This window comes from Lithobates pipiens, unplaced genomic scaffold (genome assembly GCF_037356315.1).
Source record: "Lithobates pipiens isolate NorthernLeopardFrog02 unplaced genomic scaffold, aLitPip1_a1.2 Scaffold_16, whole genome shotgun sequence".
Lineage (NCBI taxonomy): Eukaryota > Metazoa > Chordata > Amphibia > Anura > Ranidae > Lithobates > Lithobates pipiens.
The window spans coordinates 22,313,621-22,335,238 of record NW_027507748.1 but is presented as its reverse complement, the minus strand read 5'-3'; the positions used below and the strand labels follow the sequence as shown (position 1 = coordinate 22,335,238).

The window sequence follows — 21,618 nt, the reverse complement described above, 5'->3', positions numbered from 1 at the left end:
TGTACCGTAGCACCCTATACCAAGTTACCAGTCCTTATAAAAACTTTTGTGGACCAAGCAGGTTGTGTGTTAGTGTTTAGCAGACTGTGCGTCAGTCCCTATACCGCTGAAGGACTGCTGCAGTATAGGGCAGCGGTCAGCAGTGGTGCACGTCAACCCTATCTATTGTGGACCGATAGCGGTCCTTACAGAACAGCAGACTGTACCGCACTCAAGCCTATGTACCGTAGCACCCTATACCAAGTTACCAGTCCTTATAAGAACTTTTGTGGACCAAGCAGGTTGTGTATTAGTGTTTAGCAGACTGTACGTCAGTCCCTATACCGCTGAAGGACTGCTGCAGTATAGGGCAGCGGTCAGCAGTGGTGCACGTCAACCCTATGTATTGTGGACCGATAGCGGTCCTTACAGAACAGCAGACTGTAACGCACTCAGGCCTATGTACCGTAGCACCCTATACCAAGTTACCAGTCCTTATAAGAACTTTTGTGGACCAAGCAGGTTGTGTGTTAGTGATTAGCAGACTGTACGTCAGTCCCTATACCAATGAAGGACTGCTGCAGTATAGGGCAGCGGTCAGCAGTAGTGCACGGCAACCCTATGTATTGTGGACCGATAGCGGTCCTTACAGAACAGCAGACTGTACTGCACTCAGGCCTATGTACCGTAGCACCCTATACCAAGTTACCAGTCCTTATAAAAACTTTTGTGGACCAAGCAGGTTGTGTGTTAGTGTTTAGCAGACTGTGCGTCAGTCCCTATACCGCTGAAGGACTGCTGCAGTATAGGGCAGCGGTCAGCAGTAGTGCACGGCAACCCTATGTATTGTGGACCGATAGCGGTCCTTACAGAACAGCAGACTGTAACGCACTCAGGCCTATGTACCGTAGCACCCTATACCAAGTTACCAGTCCTTATAAGAACTTTTGTGGACCAAGCAGGTTGTGTGTTAGTGATTAGCAGACTGTACGTCAGTCCCTATACCAATGAAGGACTGCTGCAGTATAGGGCAGCGGTCAGCAGTAGTGCACGGCAACCCTATGTATTGTGGACCGATAGCGGTCCTTACAGAACAGCAGACTGTACCGCACCCAAGCCTATGTACCGTAGCACCCTAGACAGACCAAGTTACCAGTCCTGATAAAGAGCTTTGTGGAACAAGTGAGTTGTGAATGATTAGCAGACTGCAGCAGAAGGGCAGCAGTCAAGTATAATATTCTTTCTATATTTGGAAGAAAGAATATTATACGTGTACAAGCCTATTACCGTACCACTGATACCAGTCCTGAAAAGAACCTTTGTGGAACTAATAGTAACAGCAAGTCTTTAAAATTATCCTCACTGCCTGACACACTGCTTCCTGCCTGTCCCTATACAAATTGGCAAAAAAGAGTAGGCTGGAACGATTAGCTGGAACAGCTCTTTTGTGGACCTGATAGTAACAGCTAATGATGATGATGATGATGATGATGAAGAAAGACTAATCTGGCTGAGCTGTCCCTAAAATAGCAGCATACAGCGCTCTGTCCCTTTATCTAAACTGACAAAAGAAACTCAGGCTGCTGACCTAACACCTATACCAGTCCTGAAAAGAACTTTTGTGTACCAAATAGCTAGCGTTTTCTCTGTCCCTACTCCACACAGGATCCTTTCCCTACAGTGACAGAAGAAAGAATGTAAAATGGCCACCGGATCGGGTGTATTTATAGGTTAGGGGGAATGTCCAAGTGTCCATGAGCTGTCATGTCTCAATTGGTTGTCCTGTAACACATGATAAACGTGTCACGAAAGGTTAAAGTTCTTGTATACATTAAACACGTAAGTCCGCCGGGGCGAACGACGGAAAAAGGCGTTCGAACCCGCGGACGGCGAAAGTCGGAAATTCGCCGCGAAACGACCGCCGGGCGAACCGTTCGGCCATCACTATCCAGTAGTTGGAGGAGCAGGTAAGCCCAGGAAACCTACTGCAGAAGATCAAGCCATACTTGACAAGGTAAGTGGTCGGGGATCCAATCTGAAGGACTTGTTAGCACCAGGTGTGATGATCTGCATTGGGATCCTGAGATAACAATTGACCTCTGTGTGTCCTGTGCTCTCCATACAAGTGTGGTGTAGGAAAATGTATTACAATGTGTCAGTATGGAGTTTGAATTATTTTAACCACTTCCTGCCTAAGGATGTGATATGATGTCCTGAACTTTCAGTGGAATATCTGAATGATGCCTACACTACAGCTGCAGGCATCATTCAGATATCCTTGTTTTCCTTCCTTGTTGTTTGATGCTGTGCTCCATAAGAATCATAGCGGCAGTTCCGCTGCTTGATTGTTCTTACAGGGGAAGGGACATTCCACGCTGCTACCATCTGGTGCTTCTCCAGGCTCTCCCTTGCCATCGGGGACCTGGAGAAAGAATTGCTGGATGACAAGCATTGAGATTTCTGGTGACCAAATGGTCACTGGTCATCTCTGATTTCGGAGGCCTGGGTGCGATGTCATGATGTCACGTCTGGGCTGCTGTTGTAAACAAAGCTGCGATCGTGGCTGGTAAGTATGAGATCGTGGATTATTTTTTGTTCCCCCCCAGATCTCATGCTTTCCAGCCTGGAGGAGAGATGTGGGGGTCTTATTGACCCTGCATCTCTCCATAACCACTTGCAGACCGGACCATTTTGCTGGTCAAAGACCAGACCACTTTTTGCGATTCGGCACTGCGTCGCTTTAACTGACAATTGCGCGGTCGTGTGACGTGGCTCCCAAACAAAATTGACGTCCTTTTTTTTTTTTTTTTTCCCCACAAATAGAGCTTTCTTTTGGTGGTATTTGATCACCTCTGCGGTTCTTATTTTTTGCGCTATAAACAAAAATAGAGTGACAATTTTGAGAAAAACGCATTATTTTTTTACTTTGTTATAATAAATATCCCCCAAAAATATATAAAAAAAAACTTTTTTCCCTCAGTTTAGGCCAATACGTATTTTTTTTACATATTTTTGGTAAAAAAAATCGCAATAAGCGATTATTGATTGGTTTGCGCAAAAGTTATAGCGTTTACAAAATAGGGATAGCTTTATAGCATTTTTATTAATTTTTTATTTATTTTTTACTAGTAATGGCGGCGATCAGCGATTTTTATTGTGACTGCGACATTGTGGGGGACCCATCGGACATTTTTGACACATTTTTGGGACCATTGTCATTTATACAGTAATCACTGCTATATAAATGCAGCGATTCCTGTGTAAATGGCAGTGAAGGGGTTAACCAGGGGGTGGCAGTGTAGGGGTGTTACTAACTGTGGGGGGGTTGGACTTTCATTTAGTGAACACTGATCTCTGCTCCAATCACATGGAGCAGAGATCAGTGTCACTAGTTGCTAGGCAGAATGGAGAAATGCTGTTTACACGGCATTTCCTCCATTCGGCCACTCCGTGAGACGATCGCGGTGATGCACGCGGCGATCGGGTCCCGCGACCGGACTCACGGGGGTCCCGACCAGCGCGGGAGAGCGCTGCCTATGGCGCGCTCCCGATGGCAGGGCGGCATTGAAGATTGGACGTACCTGTACGCCAATATGCCTGCCCGTGCCATTCTGTCGACGTACATCGTCGTGCGCTGGTCGGGAAGTGGTTAAAGAGTGAATGATTCCTATCACAAGGAATGTAAACATCCCTTGTAATAGGGATAAGTGATCAAAAGTTGTAGTAAAAGTAAAACTCCCCTGTCCCCAGTAGTTTGCGCTCAGAAGTGAACGCACATGTTAGTCCCGCCACATATGTAAATGCCGTTCAAACCACACATGTGAGGTATTGCCGATTTGCCGTGTGTGCTAGAGCACGAGCAACAATTTTAGCACTAGACCTCCTCTAACTCTAAACATGTAACCTGTAAAAAAAATAAAATAAAAAAAAAAAGTTAGTATTGCCTATGGAGATTTAAGTATTGAAGTTTGGTATCATTCCATGAGTGTGCGGAATTTTAAAGCATGGCATGTTGGGTATTAAAAAAAAAAATAATAAAAATTGGGCTAACTTTTTTTTTTTTTTTTTTTTTTTTTTTTTTTTATACAACTGTTTTTCCAAAAAAAACGCATTTGAAAAACTGTTGCACAAAAAGTTGCAATGACTGCCATTTTATTCCCTGGGGTGTTTGCTAAAAAAAAAAAAAAAAAAAAAAAAATTTGGGGGTTCTGAGTAACTTTCTAGAAAAAAATATATATATTTCCATGTAGGAGAGGAGTGCCAGAATAGGCCCGGTATGGAAGTGGTTATGTAAGGCTCCATTCACACTTGTACAACTGCAAAGTTGCTCTGACTTTGGAGTGCAACTTGGATACAACTTTGGCTCTGATCAGTGATAATGGCCAACTGTTGCATTGTAGAACATTCAGGTATGACTTTCATGCAACTTGAGGGCCATAGACATTAATGTTAACGCTCAGAAGCTGCATGCAAGTCGGCCCAAAGTAGTGCATGAGCTACTTTGAAGTTGTTGCAAATTTAAGTTGGACATGTATGTAACTTTGATGTCCAAATTTTACATGACAAGTAGCACGAGTGCATAGCTCCCAACTGTCCCTGATTTTGAGGGACTGTCCCTCTTTTCTACTCATCTGTCCCTCATTTTGGTCTGATCTATATAGTTGTATCTAAAAAGCACTTTTATCTTTCAGAAAGTGTTTCCCAGCGATAAACTGTTCATCCAATTTCTACATTGCTGCGTTTGTAAACTTGAGATTCCAGTATAATGAAATAGTAGTGAAAAAAAGCTTTAGGGTTTAACTTCTCTTTTTGTATAATTCTCCTTTAAAATGGTGTTAAGGCTTAAGGCAGGGGTGGATTGCGGAGCCCATTGATGTGGCCCGCAACCTCCTGCTCTGGAATGGCAGGTTAGCAAGCCCAGATTGCAGGTTGCCAACCCGTCATACCACATCATCTGTGTTGTGAATGAAGCTGGTGGTAGAGGAAGAAAATGGCTGCAGAGCCCATAAGCCGATGCTTCCTGTACAGCTCCGGCTTTTGCCACAGGCAGTCTATGGCAAAGTTCAGTTAACCCACAGGATAGACACAGGTGCACTACGCTGCACCTGCGGTGTGTGTAATCAGTGTGAAAACATATTAGGCCCTACCCAATCAGACCCTCAATTCACCTCTACAGAGCCTGCCTCCAATCCTGTCCTAAAAATCCAATAAAAAAAAAATAGAAGTGAGTTCGCCCCCTTCCATCTAGGTGGATCGATTGGAGGGCCTATAGAGTAGCCGTAACCGGTCATCCACCCATTGTGGCCCGCGAGTGGTTAACAAGTTGCTTAAGTGGCCCTCACTCTTAAAAAGGTTGGGCACCCCTGGCTTAAGGTGAAGGGGCGGGGTTGGCTTGCTGGGCACTGGGAAGTTTTATTCCTAGATGCACCTGAGTGTCACCTGCATTTAAATCAGATGTTAAAAGTGTGGTTTGGGTTTTTCTTCTTGTCTCTTTTCTGTGTCCAGGCTAAAAGTGCTGCCCAACCAGTTAAGAGGAGGTGCCCTGTTTGCAAGGAAAAACTAAGTGAAACATGGGTTAAAACGCTCTGTCTTGTATTTCAAGCTTGGTTAGGGAAGAGTCCCCATCCATATGTGGTGATTTGCTGACGACAATTAAGGATGAACTCGGGGGGGCCACATTCCAAGTGTTCAGATCTAATTTGACAGAAGATCTGGGAACATCAGGAGAGCCTAGAACCCTGGAGTCCCAAGGGAGCTCTCAGTTAATGATTGGGTGGGGGGGGGGGGGGATGTTATACCAGGACACTTCTCGGGAGTCTGTCTCTATGGCGTTAGACGAGTCAGATTCGGAGCAAGAGAAATGATTTGGAGGCTCTCTAAGTCTAAATTATCCTTTGAAGAGGTGGGAGGACTCCTTAAGTTGATCCATGCAACCTTAGGAATAGAGGAAGAAAAGACAACTCTCCCTGCATGACTGTATGTATGCGGGGCTAGGGGATTCTAGAGGTTGCGCCTTCCCTGTCTATTCTTTAAGGACCGCCTCACGCCGATGTACGTCGGCAGAATGGCACGGCTGGGCACAGGTACGTTGCCCCCCCCCCCCCTTAAAAGCCCAGCTGTGGGTCGCGCGTGCCGCCGGCAGTGCACTCCTGACCTGGTCCTGAGCTCTGTGACCATGGGACCCGATCGCCACCGGAGCTGAAGATTGTTGCTCTATTTTTGTTTATAGCGCAAAAAATAAAAATCGCAGAGGTGATCAAATACCACCAAAAGAAAGCTTTGTGGGGGGAAAAAAGGACGTCTATTTTGTTTGGGAGCCACGTCGCATGACCGTGCAACTGTCAGTGCGACGCAGTGCCGAATCACAAAAAGGGGCCTGGCCCTTTAGCTGGAAAATGGTCCAGGGCTTAAGTGGTTAACTTCAGATATGATCAAGAGTGGTTGGAGCCCAAAAATAAGCCACTTTTTTTTTTCCAGGGCACACAAAAGGAGGTTCCCTTTTTGAAGACAATCCAGAATTTGTTTGGAACAAAGTCCCAAAATTAGATTCAGCCTTTTCTAAAGTCTTAACCAATTAAAACCACACATTACGACTGATTCCCCTAAACAGGAGATATTGGACTCCTTTTCTACTTTTTATCAGCAGCGATTGCCTATATTGTGGATGCTTCAGAGTCATATGTGGTCTAGAATCCCAGGCCTGAGGACCTTGCGTAACACTGGTCTACCATTTTTCTACTAAATACTTCAGCATGGGTAAGGCCCATTCTTATCTCATATACCAAGTGTAGCAGTACCCCCATGGGGGCTGATGATTTTGTTCATTACCTTTCCAGACTGCTCCGCTTCTGATTCCCCCCCCCCCCCCCACCCCCCATGCAATTACACGACACCAGTCAAGATTCCAGATTTTATCATTTATACTGGATATAAATCGGTGGGCTGTTCAATGGGGTATGTGAGATGCCCCCATCCAACCCTCATTTTTAGGTCAAAAGGTATTAAGCTATGTAGCCATGACTTGGTTAATAACGTCCCTTAAAGCAATCCTTTCCTGGTTCCAGTTCTCTTGTGTAGCACTTCCAATATGGAGAGATAAACATTACTGTCAAAGGCCACACTGCCTATTTCCATGACTTGTGGTGTTCAACTCCCTCAATCCTGGACAGTGCTTGATATTGTGGTCCTTGGCTACACAGTATAAAGTTCCTGAGTAGCTCTACTGGGTTTGCACTCCTGTTGCTCTCTCCCAATCAACAGTCCATGTTCTAATCAGTCGCTTTCCCAGTCTTCTTCCTCTGCTTAGCTCCTACTTCCTCCTTCCACACTGCCTAGCACATCCCTGCATGGGACATCCGGTATTCCTCCAGTGCTACATGCTGACTTTTCTCCTCCCCAAGGGCCAGACTTCGACCTTCCTGGACTCTCCTCTGCCTACTCGGCTCTGGGATCTCTGAACTCCCACGCCTTAGCCTTCAAACTCTTCATCCCAGAGCATGTGACACCCCCCCCCCATGAGACCTCCCATTGACCATATGAATTAACCATTGGTAAGTCCTCTCACATGGGGTTTCCTCCTGCCACTCAGGTCTCAGCCCATCCTTTCCTTCCAGTAAAATCCATAGATAAATAGACGGTATCCCTGAGCCCAAGTGTAGGTGGCCACACCCCCTTCTATTCTGACACTCCCAACCCTGAAACAACCAGGCCTAGCAAAGAGCAGGACCCTGGCTAAATTGACCTGTCTCTATATCCTACACTGTCAGAAAACGTCTAAGCACCTACCAAAGGTAGAGGGCGCTACATCCACCCCCCCCCCCCCCCCACTACAATTCACAACTGTCCCCATGCGTGTGTGGGGGGACCTGCAAATTTGAGATGTCCCTTTTTAACAGAGGGAGGCATCTCATATTCTGAGTTAAAGTGGGGAATGCAGGGATAACATCAGTAAGTACAAAATGACAAACATATGTTCTGTACAGTTAACATCAACCTAGCTGCAGGATCCTACAAATAACATTCCATACAAGCAGAATCGGAGCACTGCTCCCTGGAGAGGAATACTCTGCTTAACGCAGGCCTTCATCTGTAGGACAGCCGTCGCCTCTTCTGATTAACCTAAGAACATAAACTAAACACCTCAAACTCTTACATTTTACACGCTACCAGAAGTAGGGTTATGATCCTCCCTCTGGTGACAGAATCGCAAACACTGACATAATGGCATTTGGTTCTCTGTCGGGGCTGTCACCCCCTCCAAAGGGAGTCTCTAAGACTTCCTACAGAGTGCAGCCTGAACACACGCCAGCATTAAGACAAGACATACATAGGCCTGTGACCCAATATACTTTCTGTTCGGCTCCTAAACAGGAGATAGACAATCCAGGGGTCATCTCCTTCACTGTAGGGTTGGACGACACATGATCCTCTCTTCCAGGTCACCTGTGTCTGTGGAATGCACAGTCTAGTAGTTGAACATTGTAATACTGTCTCCTGTTGCACTGGCACCAGCCGAGTCAGGCAACTTCCACGATGGCTGCACTGGGCCCAGGCACAAATTCCAACCGTGGGCTGGTAACATTCCAGATACAACATGCATAACTTCTCCACCCCAGCAATCACTCACTCCCAAGGCCAGTCCTCAGGTTACCTCCAAGCAGATGCTGGTATACACTAACGCCCAATCCAGCAATTCAGTGGGCCACTGCATGACTGATGCACTCTGAATACGATCAGCCATCTTATTCCACCTCATGGTTCTGGGCATTGCATGCTGAAGTTGTTGACTTCTTCTCCTCTGGGGCATGACTCTTAAGCACCTACCAAAGGTAGAGGGTGCTACACAAGGATGACAGACAATTGAGTAACACCTGAACCTCCACTGGTCTACTGTCTAGCACAAGTTGCTGCAAACATAGCGAATCCTAGTCCTATGCCTGGGGACAAGCTGAATCTCAACTATGGAGTTCCACTTGGCTGACAGAAGGCCCACTTGAGTGCAGGCACTGCCAGATCATATTATATCCCCACCTTGTGGAGGCTCAGTTTAAGCTGGCCATATACTCGTAGAATTCTACATCGGCATTTTGCGTAAAAGGTCTTGTCTTAACAGTCATAGAATTTTTCGTTCTTGCCACCATTGAGTTGACTAATTTTGTTCAAAGCCCTGTAAACTTTGTCCAGACCATCTATTTGTAATCACGGATGTATTAAACATGTTTATATTTTTCGTGAACATTCCTAGTTTAAGTTTTTTTGGAGAAAGGGTCCTCTAACTCTAAAACAAATTCCTTTAACGTGTGTGGGGTGTTAACAGTAATGGTGTTTCTTTCAGGTGAAGGAACAGTATGAGAAGCAGTCCGGGACAAACCCCAGGAAGTTTAAGGCAATCCTCGTCCGTACTCAGGTTGTTACTGGAACAAATTACTTTTTCAAGGTAATGCTTTGGGTTTTCTACAACATCCCACCAGTCACTTGCTATACATCTGTAAAGCTGATACTGCAGTGTTGTACAAAGATCACTGAATCATTTACATCTGTAATATGTCTGGATATTTTTGTTCTGTCTCTCACTGTTTAAAATAAACCTTCCATCAGAATGAGACTGACCGTTTGTCAATGGGCTGGTAACTGTGGATGGCTGTCAGTGCACGATTCGTCCCCAACAAAAATACCACCTGCCACTATTATGCTTATGTGAGTCTCAACCTCGGTCTTCAAGTACCTCCAACAGGCCGTGTTTTGGGAATCTCTCTTAAATAAAATGGCTGTCCCAAAATACCAAGCCATTGGCTCTGATTTTAAAGCACCTGTGTGAAATAAAGGAACCTGCAAACATGGCCTGTTGGGGGTACTTGAGGACAGGGTTGAGACTAGAGGTTGACCGATATTTGGCATTTTTAATTCATTGGCTGATTGTGCTGATAAAAATAAAGGCTGATTTTAAACCTCAGCGCAACTTGAAAATGTCTGTAATAGAAGTCAAGGCAACTTGCCTTAAGACTTCTGTGGAGCAACTTGTCTCCTATCTGGGCAGCCTGCAAAGTCTGAAAAAAGAAGCTAAAGAGATGCAGTATTTATATTTATCAATGGACTGAACTCCCTGTGGAGGAGTTTTCCGTTTAACCATTTAAAGACTAAATCTTTTCTGACACTTTTTGCTTACAAGTAAAAATCCTGTATTTTCTGCTAAAAAAATTACTTAGAATTCCCCCCCCCCCCCCCAAAAAAATACTCTATAAATTATAGGGGGTTTTTTTTCCCATCGTGTTTCAGGACAGCCACCTGAGACCTTGGCTCCTCCCCCCTTTAGGAAACTCCTGCGTCAGCCTTATAAATTTCCTCCTCTGCTGCTCCTCAGTTTTTTTTTTTTTTTTTGTTTTTTTGTTTTTTTGTTTGTTTCCTTCAGAGGGGAGACGCCAAGGAAACCCAGTGGTCCTGAAAGGCAGCAGAGGCTGCTAGGACAAGGAGACTAACCTTGTTTTTGCCCCCCCTGCATCACTGAGTGCAGTTGGGGGGGGCCCATTTCAAGCTCCAAGGGCGGTGCAGGGAGGTACACGCCGGCCGTCTCAGCCTTTCAACATCGCTGTGTATTTTGAAACCGCAGAGCCAGTGGTGGGTGATGTCGCGAAGGGGCGTGTACTTCCAGAATCGCAGTTTCTGGCCGCGAAACATGAACTGGCGCCAGGCAAGGGCTGGAGAGGAGCCGTGAATGCTGTAGACAGCAGGGGTTCCGGTGGTGGCACCAAAGATGTCGGATGTGGAGACTAAGGACACTGCTCCAGCAGAGACCAGCTCCAGCCATGGGAAGGTAAGGGGCACCTGGGGTGGATCTCCCCCTTCCTAGGACCGTTGGCTACACCCCCCCTCCCCATCAGGGGTACATGTGTGAAGGGGGGGGGGGGGGTCGGTAGGGCCCCTCCAGTGTCAGAGGGTGGGTCATGGGGTCCCTGGTGAGGGTAACCCTCATGATAGATATTCTTCTTCTGCATTGGTAGGAGTATCTCAGTGTTAATGTTGAGTTTTTCTTGTCATTTCAGAAAACAGACAAAACCAAGCCTTCCCACAATTCCCTTCTTGTAAAAAAACACTCTTAAAGATTCCTGGGGGAAAGCTTTATGCAAGTAATGTATTAATAAATTAGTGCAAGAACGTTCCACTGAGCAAAGCAATGATCGAGCGGCATCTGTCGAACTATCCAGTACCTTTTGAAGGTTTTCAGATCCCACAACAGCAGACTGCTCCTCCACCAGTGCAACTGTCGCTACCAAAGACGCAAGAACTTCCCTGCACTAGTGCAGGCCCTTCAGTAGCCCCTAGGGAGAAGGCAGAGGACGAGCCTGATGGCACAGCATCTGGCTCCCATGAATCGGAAGGGGAGGCACTGGAAGGTGATTCCAGGAAACCCTCCCGATACAAGCTCACATTAGATGAGGTAGATCGGCTTCTGGGAGCCATTTATACCACACTAGGTATACAAACAGAAAAGAAACCCTTATCCCTGCATGATCAGATGTATGAGGGCTTAGGGGAGCAGGAAAATAAGAATTTTCTCAAATCGCCTTTCAGGACAACCCCGGAGAGAGTAGCTCCACCTTGCAATCAGGAAACACATGCCCACTTTAAAAACACCTCCTCCTCCTCCATGGCTTCAGTTATTGTGTTTCCTCCTTGGAGGAAGCATGTGCCTGAACCAGGGAGAGCTACACTCTCTGCAGGGGAGTAAGGCTTACCTTTTGTTGCAGGTTGTTTCTCTTTGACCCCCAGCAGCATCTCCACGGGGAGAGGACTCCTGGAGCTCCTGGTCCCGCCATCTCACGGGAGTAAGGACCCTCGGAGTGCCGGCGTCGGGTGCCCGGTGTCCGCTTGTTAGCGCAGGGAGGGCTCTGTTGCTGGCGGAGGCCGCTGCAGGTCAGCGGCATGGCTCCGTTTTCGGCGCCGGGTCCCGGGCGGCGACGGCGTCGTTCACGGTGACGCGCGGGCGCTCTGAGGGGGCGTGGCGCCGTGGTTCAGCGCCTGGAACGCAGGGGTCATGGGGCGGGTCAGGTGACCGTGTGCTTCCGCTTCCGGCCGGCCTTGATGACGCGGCGGCCGGGAAAATTTAAAATGAGAGCTGTTTGTAAAATAGCTGCCTCACTCAAACGATGGAAGAGTGCAAGCCAGCTATGGCGGAGACAGGTGCCCCCAGCACCGGTCCAGCCCAGGTACGTAAGGTGCACTGGCACCCTCTGCTTTACTGTGGGTATGTCTTTGTTTGTTCCCCCCTCTTGGGGGCCTGTCGCTGCAGGTCAGAGGTGGACTTCGCTCTGACCTTTTGCAGCCTAGTTCTGGGGTCTCACTAGTAGGTCTGTTTGGTGGTGGGTCTCTGCACTGGCTTGGTGTTAAGCAACTGGTTGTTGAGAGCTTTTAGTGAATTAAACCTGTATGTCGTTTCAGGAAAAATCACTAGGAAAAGCTAGACCAGGTCAGAGAAAATGTCCTTCCTGCAAAACCCCCCTCAGAGATTCATGGCAGAAGGCAATGTGCAGAAATTGTATCAGAGAATTGGTGGAAGAGGAAACATCTCAACAATATAAGGATTTGTTTTCTTCGGTTAAAGAGCTGACAAACTCTTTGAGTTCAGTCAAGTCCATCCTGATACAAAACCCTCCCGCACAGACCGAGCCTCAGAACTTACCGCCCAGCCCCAGGGCGTCGTCATCCAGACAGGTGGAAACTGAAGAGTCTGGAGACGAAGGGGGTAGTACTCTCATCTCCTTCAGGGATTCTGAGGAGGAGGAAGAGGAAGAAGATAGCAGGGGCTCCAAATTCAAGCTATCACTAGAGGAAGTAGATGATATTTTAAAAGCAATCTACACTACTCTAGAAATTCAGGAAGAAAGAGTACAACTGTCAGTTCATGACAAAATGTACCGGGGGTTGGACGAAACAAAACGGCGAGTTTTTCCTGTCCACAGGGTCCTCTCAGACTCAGTGAGAAAGGAGTGGAAGGACCCAGAAAAAGTCCCTTTCTTCTCTAAAGCTCTCAAAAGAAGGTTTCCCTTCGAAGATAAGGACTCAGAGGTTTGGAATAAGAAACCCAGAGTCGATGCAGCTTTCTCGCAGGTATCCAGACTAACGGATCTAGCCTTTGAAGATATGGGGATCCTTAAAGACCCAATGGACAAAAAAGCTGACTCCATCCTTAAAAAAGCTTGGGATGCTGCGTCAGTCAGTCTAAAACCAGCAATGGCAGCTACGGTGGTGGCCAGGAATCTGGAATGTTGGGTAGAGAAGCTGAAGAGCCATATTGAGGCGGGGACACCCCGCAAGGATCTCTTAGAGTCCTTTCCACTGATCCTGAATGCAGTCAAATACATGGCGGATGCATCAGCAGAATCAGTTAAACTGGCCGCTAGGTCTTCGGCTCTTGTAAATTCAGCCAGGAGAGCAGTTTGGCTGAAAACATGGTCTGGGGACACTGCCTCTAAGGTCAAGCTGTGTGGTCTTCCCTTCTCGGGTGACTTGCTCTTTGGTCCTGATTTAGAGTCTGTGCTGGATAGAACAGCCGATAAAAAGAAGGCTTTTCCAGTTAAGAAAAAGCAGATGGCTAAAAAGAATTTTCGTGCTTTTCAGCAGTCCCATAAAAAAGACCAGGAGCACAAGAGCAGATGGGGTTCACAGAAGGGCAAAGGCAGGGGTGGAGTCCTCTTTAGATCTCCCCCAGAGCAGTCCCCTAAGAACAAGTGACAATATCTCCCCAGTGGGGGGAGACTGTCAGCTTTTCGCGAACAATGGGACAGGCTGTCTCCAAATCTGTTCGTGAAGAGCGTTGTCGATCAGGGGTACAGGTTGGAGTTTTCAGAACCACCCCCGAGCAGGTTTTATGTGACAACATTGCCAAGGGATCAGGAGAAGGCCTCTGCAATGAAGCTGTTGTTACAGGAGCTGATACAGCAAGAGGTTCTGATTCAAGTCCCAGTAAGCCAGCAGGGCGGGGGTTTTTATTCACATATTTTTCTGGTGAAAAAACCCTCAGGGAAGTACCGTCTAATCCTGAATCTGAAATTCCTGAACAGGTTCATTCGGTACAAACATTTCAGGATGGATACAATCTTCTCCATCACAAAGCTGTTGACCCCAGAATGCTTCATGGCATCCCTGGACCTAAGGGATGCCTACCTTCATATACCAATTCATCAGGCATCGCAGCAGTTCCTGCGCCTGGCATTGAAGGTAGGGAGTTCGGTATGGCACCTCCAATTCAGGGCTCTGCCGTTCGGACTCTCGTCCTCTCCCAGGGTCTTTACGAAGATTATGGCAGAGGCTTTGGAACCCCTGAAATTGAAGGGGATTCCAGTTGTTCCTTATCTGGACGACCTTTTGTTTTTTGCAGACTCCAGGGAGCAGGTCCTAGTCAATCTCCAGAGGGCCCAGTCTCACCTCGAGGGCCTGGGATGGCTTCTAAACCTAGAGAAGTCAATCCTGACCCCCTCACAGGAAATGAAATTTCTGGGGTACACATTAAATTCGATTCTCCAGAAAGTTTTCCTGCCGTTGGAAAAACAGGAAAAGTTACAGCTAGCTGTACAGCGGATACAGAGCAACCAGACAGTCTCAGTCAGGATGGCTATGGCAGTTCTGGGCCTGCTTACGGCAGCAATCCCGGCTGTTCAGTGGGCCAGGTTCCATTCCAGACCCCTTCAGAGGGAGGTTCTGTCAAGCTGGTCCCATCAGGATCCTTTGGAAAAACAGCTAAAAATTTCGTCAAAGACGAAAAGGGCTCTTTGGTGGTGGAGAGACCAGGCAAACCTCTCAAGGGGCCTGGTGTGGACCTTTCCTGTGGACAAGCGCCTTACTACAGACGCAAGTGCCTGGGGCTGGGGAGCCCATCTGGATGGTCAGACATCTCAGGGGGTCTGGTCCAAACAGGAAGCTCAAAGATCATCCAACTGGAGGGAGTTGAAGGCGATCTTTCTGGGTTTAGTGGCATTTCAGCAGAGTTTGAGAGGCCACCATGTTCAGGTGTTGTCAGACAACACAACAGCGGTTACCTACATTATGAAGCAAGGGGGAACCAGAAGCAGGAGCTTGATGGAGCTGGCCAATCTGTTGTTAGCCTGGGCAGAACAGAACACAGCCTCACTATCGGCCGTGCATCTGAAGGGCTCTCAGAATTTGTTTGCGGACCTCCTAAGCAGGCGCAAATTGCTAGAGGCAGAATGGAGTCTGAATCAGGAAGTGTTCCTGATGATCTCCGAGGCCTGGGGGGTTCCTCAGGTAGACCTTTTTGCCAGCCAGCAGAACTCAAAGGTGGACAGATTCTTTTCTCTTCACCGAGGAGATGCAGCAATAGGGTTGGATGCATTCGCTCACCCCTGGCATTACCAGCTGTGCTATGCCTTTCCCCCCTTTCCTCTAATTCCACTAGTACTGAGGAAATTCAGGGAAGAAAGGACAGACTTAATACTAGTCACTCCTTTTTGGCCAAAAAGACCCTGGTTCGCGGGTCTTCGAAACCTAGCCTCGAAGCCCCCATGGAGGTTACCACTCAGAAAAGATCTGTTATCCCAGGGGACAGTAAGTCATCCAGAAGTGGAACTCCTGCAGCTAACCGCCTGGTTTCTGAGGAGGACCTGTTAAAGGCTAAAGGTCTCTCAGATAAAGTAGTAAAGACCCTGCTGTCCAGTAGGAAGGCAGTTACACAGGCAATTTACATGAAGGTCTGGAAAAAGTTCAACTCCTGGTGCAGTTCTAGAGAACTCAAGGTCAAGAGCACGGTGTCCGTCTTGGAGTTTCTCCATGAAGGAATGGAGAAGGGTCTCGCAGCCAGTACCCTGAAGACTCAGGTGGCTGCCTTATCAGTTTTCTTTGAAAAGACTTTATCTAAAGAAACTTTAATTTCTAGATTTTTTAGGGCTCTTGCTCGAAATAGACCAGTAGCCCTTAAAGACTTTCCCAGTTGGGATTTGTCTACAGTTTTACAGGGTCTCTCGGGAGCACCGTTTGAACCCTTACAAGAAGCTTCTTTACAGAAGGTGGTTTTAAAAACAATCTTTTTGGTGGCCATCACCTCGGCCAGGAGAGTCAGCGAGCTCCAAGCTCTAGCTATTACAGAACCCTTCCTTAGAATTTATCAGGACAGGGTGGTACTGAGGACGGATCCAGCATTCCTACCGAAAGTATCCTCAACTTTCCATCGATCACAGGAAATAGTGTTACCTACATTCTCTGCAAGCCCAGCAAATGCAGGAGAGGAAGTTTTTCACACATTGGATGTGAGAAGATGTCTTTTACAGTTTCTGAAAGTTACTAAAGAATTTAGAAAATCAAACGCCCTCTTTGTGATATTTTCTGGATCACGCAAGGGGGAGAAAGCTTCTAAAAGTACGCTGGGTAGGTGGCTTAAGTTGGCTATAACAGAAGCCTATAAAGCAAAAGGAGAAATACCTCCCTCAGGTATTGCTGCCCACTCTACTAGATCCACGGCAGTTTCCTGGGCTGAAAGGGCCGGTGCCACGCCTGAACAAATCTGCAAGGCTGCCACTTGGTCCAGTTATTCGACATTTCTCCGGCATTACCGGTTAGATCTACTGTCTGCAGCAGATCAGGCCTTCGGCAGGAAGGTACTGCAGGCAGTAGTCCCGCCCTAGGGTAAGTTTCTCGGTTATCCTCTCCGGGGTTGTCCTGAAAGGCGATTTGAGAAAGACTCAGTTAGACTTACCGGTGACGGTATTTCTAAGAGCCTTTCAGGACAACCGTTACTTCCCTCCCTAGGTTATGCTTAGTAAATGTATTAAGTTCTACCATGGTGTTGTGCTTTCTGTGCTTTGTTTTCCAGCGTCGGAAGGCCACAATAACTGAAGCCATGGAGGAGGAGGTGTTTTTAAAGTGGGCATGTGTTTCCTGATTGCAAGGTGGAGCTACTCTCTCCGGGGTTGTCCTGAAAGGCTCTTAGAAATACCGTCACCGGTAAGTCTAACTGAGTCTTTCCTGTACACAAGGTCCTAATAGAGGCAATTGAGAAACGGCAGGATCCAGAAAGAAGGCTTTTTTTTTTTTTTTTTTTTTTTTTTTTTTTTTTTAATAAAGCCTTAAAGAGGTGGTTTCCATTCTGAGATGAGTCAGCAGTATGGAACAAAACCCCAAAATTAGATGTGGCCTTCTCACAAGTTTCCCAACATATGGATTTAGCTTTTGAGGACATGGGGGGGGGGGGGGGGGGGGGGGGGGTATTATCCGAAGCAATGGATAAGAGAATGGACTCTCTTAAAGTCTTGGGACTCCACTGTGGGCAGCCTGAAGCCTGCAACGGCAATTATGGTAGTGGCCAGGAATGTGGGATTTTGGTTGAACCGTATCCAGGCACATATAGAGGAAGGTACTGCCAAGGAGAAGATTCTATCCTCATTTCCCACTTTTACAGGGCATTGCCTATATTGCAGATGCATCGGCAGAACTGGTACGCATGGCAGCCAGATCTTCGGCTTTAGCCAATTCTACCAGACGGGCCCTATGGCTAAAAACATGGCAGGGGGACTGCGCATCCAAGGCCAAATTATGCAGGATCCAGTTTACAGGGGACCTGTTCGGGCCAGGTTTAGAAAAGGTTCTGGACCGCACAGAAGACAAAAAAGCGGTTCTGCTGAAGTGCAAAGCACCATGGGGTCAACCTCAACAAAATAAAAGACAAAGAGGGGATAGCAGAACCCGTTCAACACCCAAAGCAGACTAGAGGAAGCCTTGTGTCCAGAAGGGGAAAAGCAAGGGGGGTGCGATTTTTCGTCGTCCGGGGCAAACCCATAACAAAAAAAATGAAGTCCTCTCAGTGGGAGGAAGACTGGGGGCCTTCATCTCACAATGGGGAAAAATATCTTCCAACCAGTTTAACTTGAGGACAATAAGAGAAGGTTACTGTCTAGAGTTCTCAAGATCACCCCCAAGCAGACTTTACACCACCAAACTGCCAAAAGACAGAGGAAAAGCCAGAGGGTTAATGAGTTCCATAAAGGACCTCAGGAAGCAAGGGGTAATAGGCAAGGTACCAAAAGGGGAAGGACAGGGCTTCTACTCCCACATTTTTGGGGTACAGAAACCTTCAGGGAAGGTCAGGCCAATCCTCAAGCCTTTGAATTTATCCATAACTTACAAAAGATTCAGAATGGATTCCATATACTCGGTAAAGGCTCTGTTACATGGTTTCACTAGATTTAAGGGAGGTGCCTACATGTAACAATACAACAAAGTCATCAGAAGTTTCTAAGGTTAGCGATAGAAACGGGGAAAGAAACCATACGCCTTCAATTCCAAGCTCTGCCCTTCGGCCTTTCTTCTTTGCCCAGAATTTTTACGAAGATCCTGGCGGAGGCCCTGGCACCATTATGTCTAAAGGGCATATCCATCATTGCCTATTTAGACGACCTCCTTCTGTTCGCAAAATCTCCTGGAAGGTTGTTAGAAGGCCTCAGATACACCAAGACATTCTGAGAGTCTAGGGTGGTTGGTAAATGTGGAAAAATCAAATCTACAACCCATGCAACAAAGTATTTGGGATATGTAATGTACTCAGTACAGCAAAAAAAATTCTACCCAAGGAGAAAATAGAAAAAAATTTCAGAAAGAAATGGGATTTATGCAGACCAATCTGCCATGCTCAATAAGGAAAGTAATGTCATCCCTAGGGTTGCTAACATCTGCAATCCCAGCGGTGCAGTGGGCAGGTCTGCATTTTCGGCCATTACAGAGATTCCTGTTGAAAGTATGGGATCACAGGCAAGAGTTGCTGGATACGCAAGTGCTAATACCAGAAAAAATAAAGACCTTGTGGTGGAGGGTAGGAAATTTAAACAAAGGGCGACTTGGGATCCTACCCGTCTCCTGAATCCTAACCAGATGCAAGTGGCACAGGATGGGGGGGGGGCACATTTAGACTCCCAGATAACGCAAGGAACTTGGGGGAAGGAAGAGTGGAGGAGGTCATCCAATTGGAAAGAATTGAAGGCAGTATGGCTGGCACTTCAGTTTTTCCAGAAAGTGTTGAAAGGACATAATGTTCAGATCTGACAATTCGTCAGTTCGTCAGTAGTAGCCTACATAAACAAAGGGGACCGGGAGCAGGGCTCTATGGTCCTTGGCAGAAATTCTGGAATGGGGAGAAATATATCCTATCTTTTTCAGTGGTCCACTTAAAAGGGGATTTAAACAAAGTGGTGGATTTTCTCAGCAGGAAGGAAATAAGGGAAGGAGAATGGATACTAAAACAAGAGGTGTTCGACCAGATCACAAGGAAAAAGACTTATTTGCGTCACAGGAAAACGGGAAAGTCCAAACATTCTTTTCCCTGAGGAAAGAGAATTGAGCACTCGGAGTGGACGCATTAGCGCAAAAATGGGCATTCAGCAAGTGTTATGCCTTTCCCCCACCAGTGCTACTACCAGCAGTGATAAAAAAAGTTGCACACAGAACACATCGTTAATTCTCATAGCACCTCACTGGCCCGGGAGAACTTGGTTCTCTATGCTCAAAGAACTCGCCATAGAGCCCCCTTGCTTGCTACCGGTCCAGGAGGACCTGTTATCCCAGGGTCCAGTATACTGTCCGCAAGTGGAAAGGTGGAAGCTAGCCGCCTGGTATCTGAGGAGCAGCTGCTAAAAGCAAAAGGGTTCTCAAACCGTTTGGTAGAAACACTGCCGAAAAGCAGAAAGGTTGAGGCACGTAACATACCAGAAGGTGTGGAGATGGTTTTTGCAGGTGGTGCGCAGAGAACAACTTCAAAACGCAAAGCTCAGTAGCAGTCTTAGAATTTCTACACAGTGGGATAGACAAAGGACTAAGCCTTAGTACGTTAAGGCAAGTCTCAGCATTATCTGTTTACCAGGAAAGGGGGCTAGCCTCTAATCCTTGGGTAATTGGACTCTTTTTAAATCTGTGAGCAGACAGAAGCCTATGCAAGGTACGGCCTTTCCAAAGTGGGACGTTAGTGCTGCGAACTATGACGGCAGCCCCCTTTGAACCAATAAAGGATTGCAACCTAAAGATGCTGATGCTTAAAGCTATCTTTCTGGTAGAAATTACTACAGCCAGAAGGGTCTGTGAGATAGGAGCACTATATCAATCTGACCCCCCCTTTTGCCAGGGGTTCCCGGATCGTATAGTGTTCAGGATGGACCCGGGCTTTTTGCCTAAAGTGGTCTCTAGATTTCATAGAGGCCAAGAGATTGTATTGCCTTATATTGTCCTAGGAAGTGAAATTCCATAGTTTAGATGTCAGAAGATGCATCCTACATTTAGAAGCAACAAAAGGAGATTAGAAAGATGGAATCTTTATTTGTTTTATATGCCGGGGCTAAGTTAGGGCACAGCCTCAAGAAGTACAATGGCCAGGTGGCTAAGGGAAGCCATAGAACAGGCTTACAAGTTAGGAGGTAGGCAGACCCTGGAAGGAATCGGGGCACACTCCACAAGGACAATGGTGGCGTTGCAGGAGGAGAAAGCTGGAGCAACACCGGAGCAGACTTGTAAAGCGGCAAGGCAACATGGTCCAGCTTTGCCACTTTCGTAAGACACCATAGAGTGGACTTGTGGTCGGCTGAAGATCAGGCCTTTGGGTGCAAAGTCTTGCAAGCTGTAATCCCACCCTAAGAGTAAGTGCTTGGTTATCCTCTCGGGTGGCTGTCCTGAAAGACGATGGGGAAAAAACAGTTGCGTACCGGTAACGTTCTTTTCCAGAGTCTTTCAGGACAGCCGACTACCCACCCATATGTATATCAAGATGTAAAGGTTTCCTTACAGGAAATGTGATTTGATTATGTTTATCATATGTTCTTGTGTCTCCCCAGCAGGCTGGAGGTGCTCTTAAAGAACTGAGGAGCAGCAGGGGAGGAGGACATTTATAAGGCTGACGTAGGTGTTTCCTAAAGAGGGGAGGAGCCAAGGTCTCAGGTGGCTGTCCTGAAAGACTCCGGAAAAAACGTTACGTGTGTGTGTTCGTTCCAGGTTTTGATTATCTGTTTTTTGTGTATTAAGATTTCGTTTTTGTTTTCTAAATTCTACATACAAGTGAACTGATTGGAGGTTTGTTTCGTTTAAGTGTAAATTCTCTATCACTAAAGAGGAAGTAAAGCCTGGGGGGGGGGGGGGAGAGAGAAACACCCTGCAAGGCATTCGTAATGAGCTAGTATGCTATGCAAACTAGCTCATTATTGATAACTTGCCTGAGATCAAAGCAACCCTCGTCTACATCCTCTGCTGCTGCTATAACGGGTATGACTTCTGGATATCGTGGTTCCGGCACTATGACTCGTCAGAGCTGTGATGTCACGCCGGCACATGGGCTCGTTCACCTTCACTTGCGATGCACATGCGCCGTAGACAGCAGTGCCCGGTTTTTGTAAAAATATCTCCTTAACCTACACTATTTCTTGCACCTACAGGTAAGCCTAGATTGAGGCTTACCTGTAGGTTAAAGTGGTCCCAGAGGGTTTACAACCACTTTAAAGGGGATTTCGCACTGGAGCAGGAAGGCGTTGACTGTAAAACGCTGCTAGTTTTAGTGGTGCTATTCAGCTGCTAGCAGGGTGCTTATAACCCAGCTAGCGGCCGATGAAGGGGGTTAAATGTGCCCGTGTAGCGCTGAAGCGCTTCAGCAGCATTGCCCATTCA

The 21,618-nt window shown here is 47.0% G+C and overlaps 1 protein-coding gene across 1 annotated transcript in view; it reads left to right on the top strand.

The window, feature by feature from the left end:
* LOC143984214 (leukocyte cysteine proteinase inhibitor 1-like) overlaps positions 1–21,618 on the top strand; it is a 30,093-nt gene that overhangs the window by 7,278 nt on the left and 1,197 nt on the right. Inside the window, exons 2-3 of the mRNA XM_077484502.1 lie at positions 1,936–1,993; positions 9,314–9,415. Of these exons, the coding sequence (XP_077340628.1) occupies positions 1,936–1,993; positions 9,314–9,415 (160 nt within the window). The remainder of the gene's footprint in view (positions 1–1,935; positions 1,994–9,313; positions 9,416–21,618) is intronic.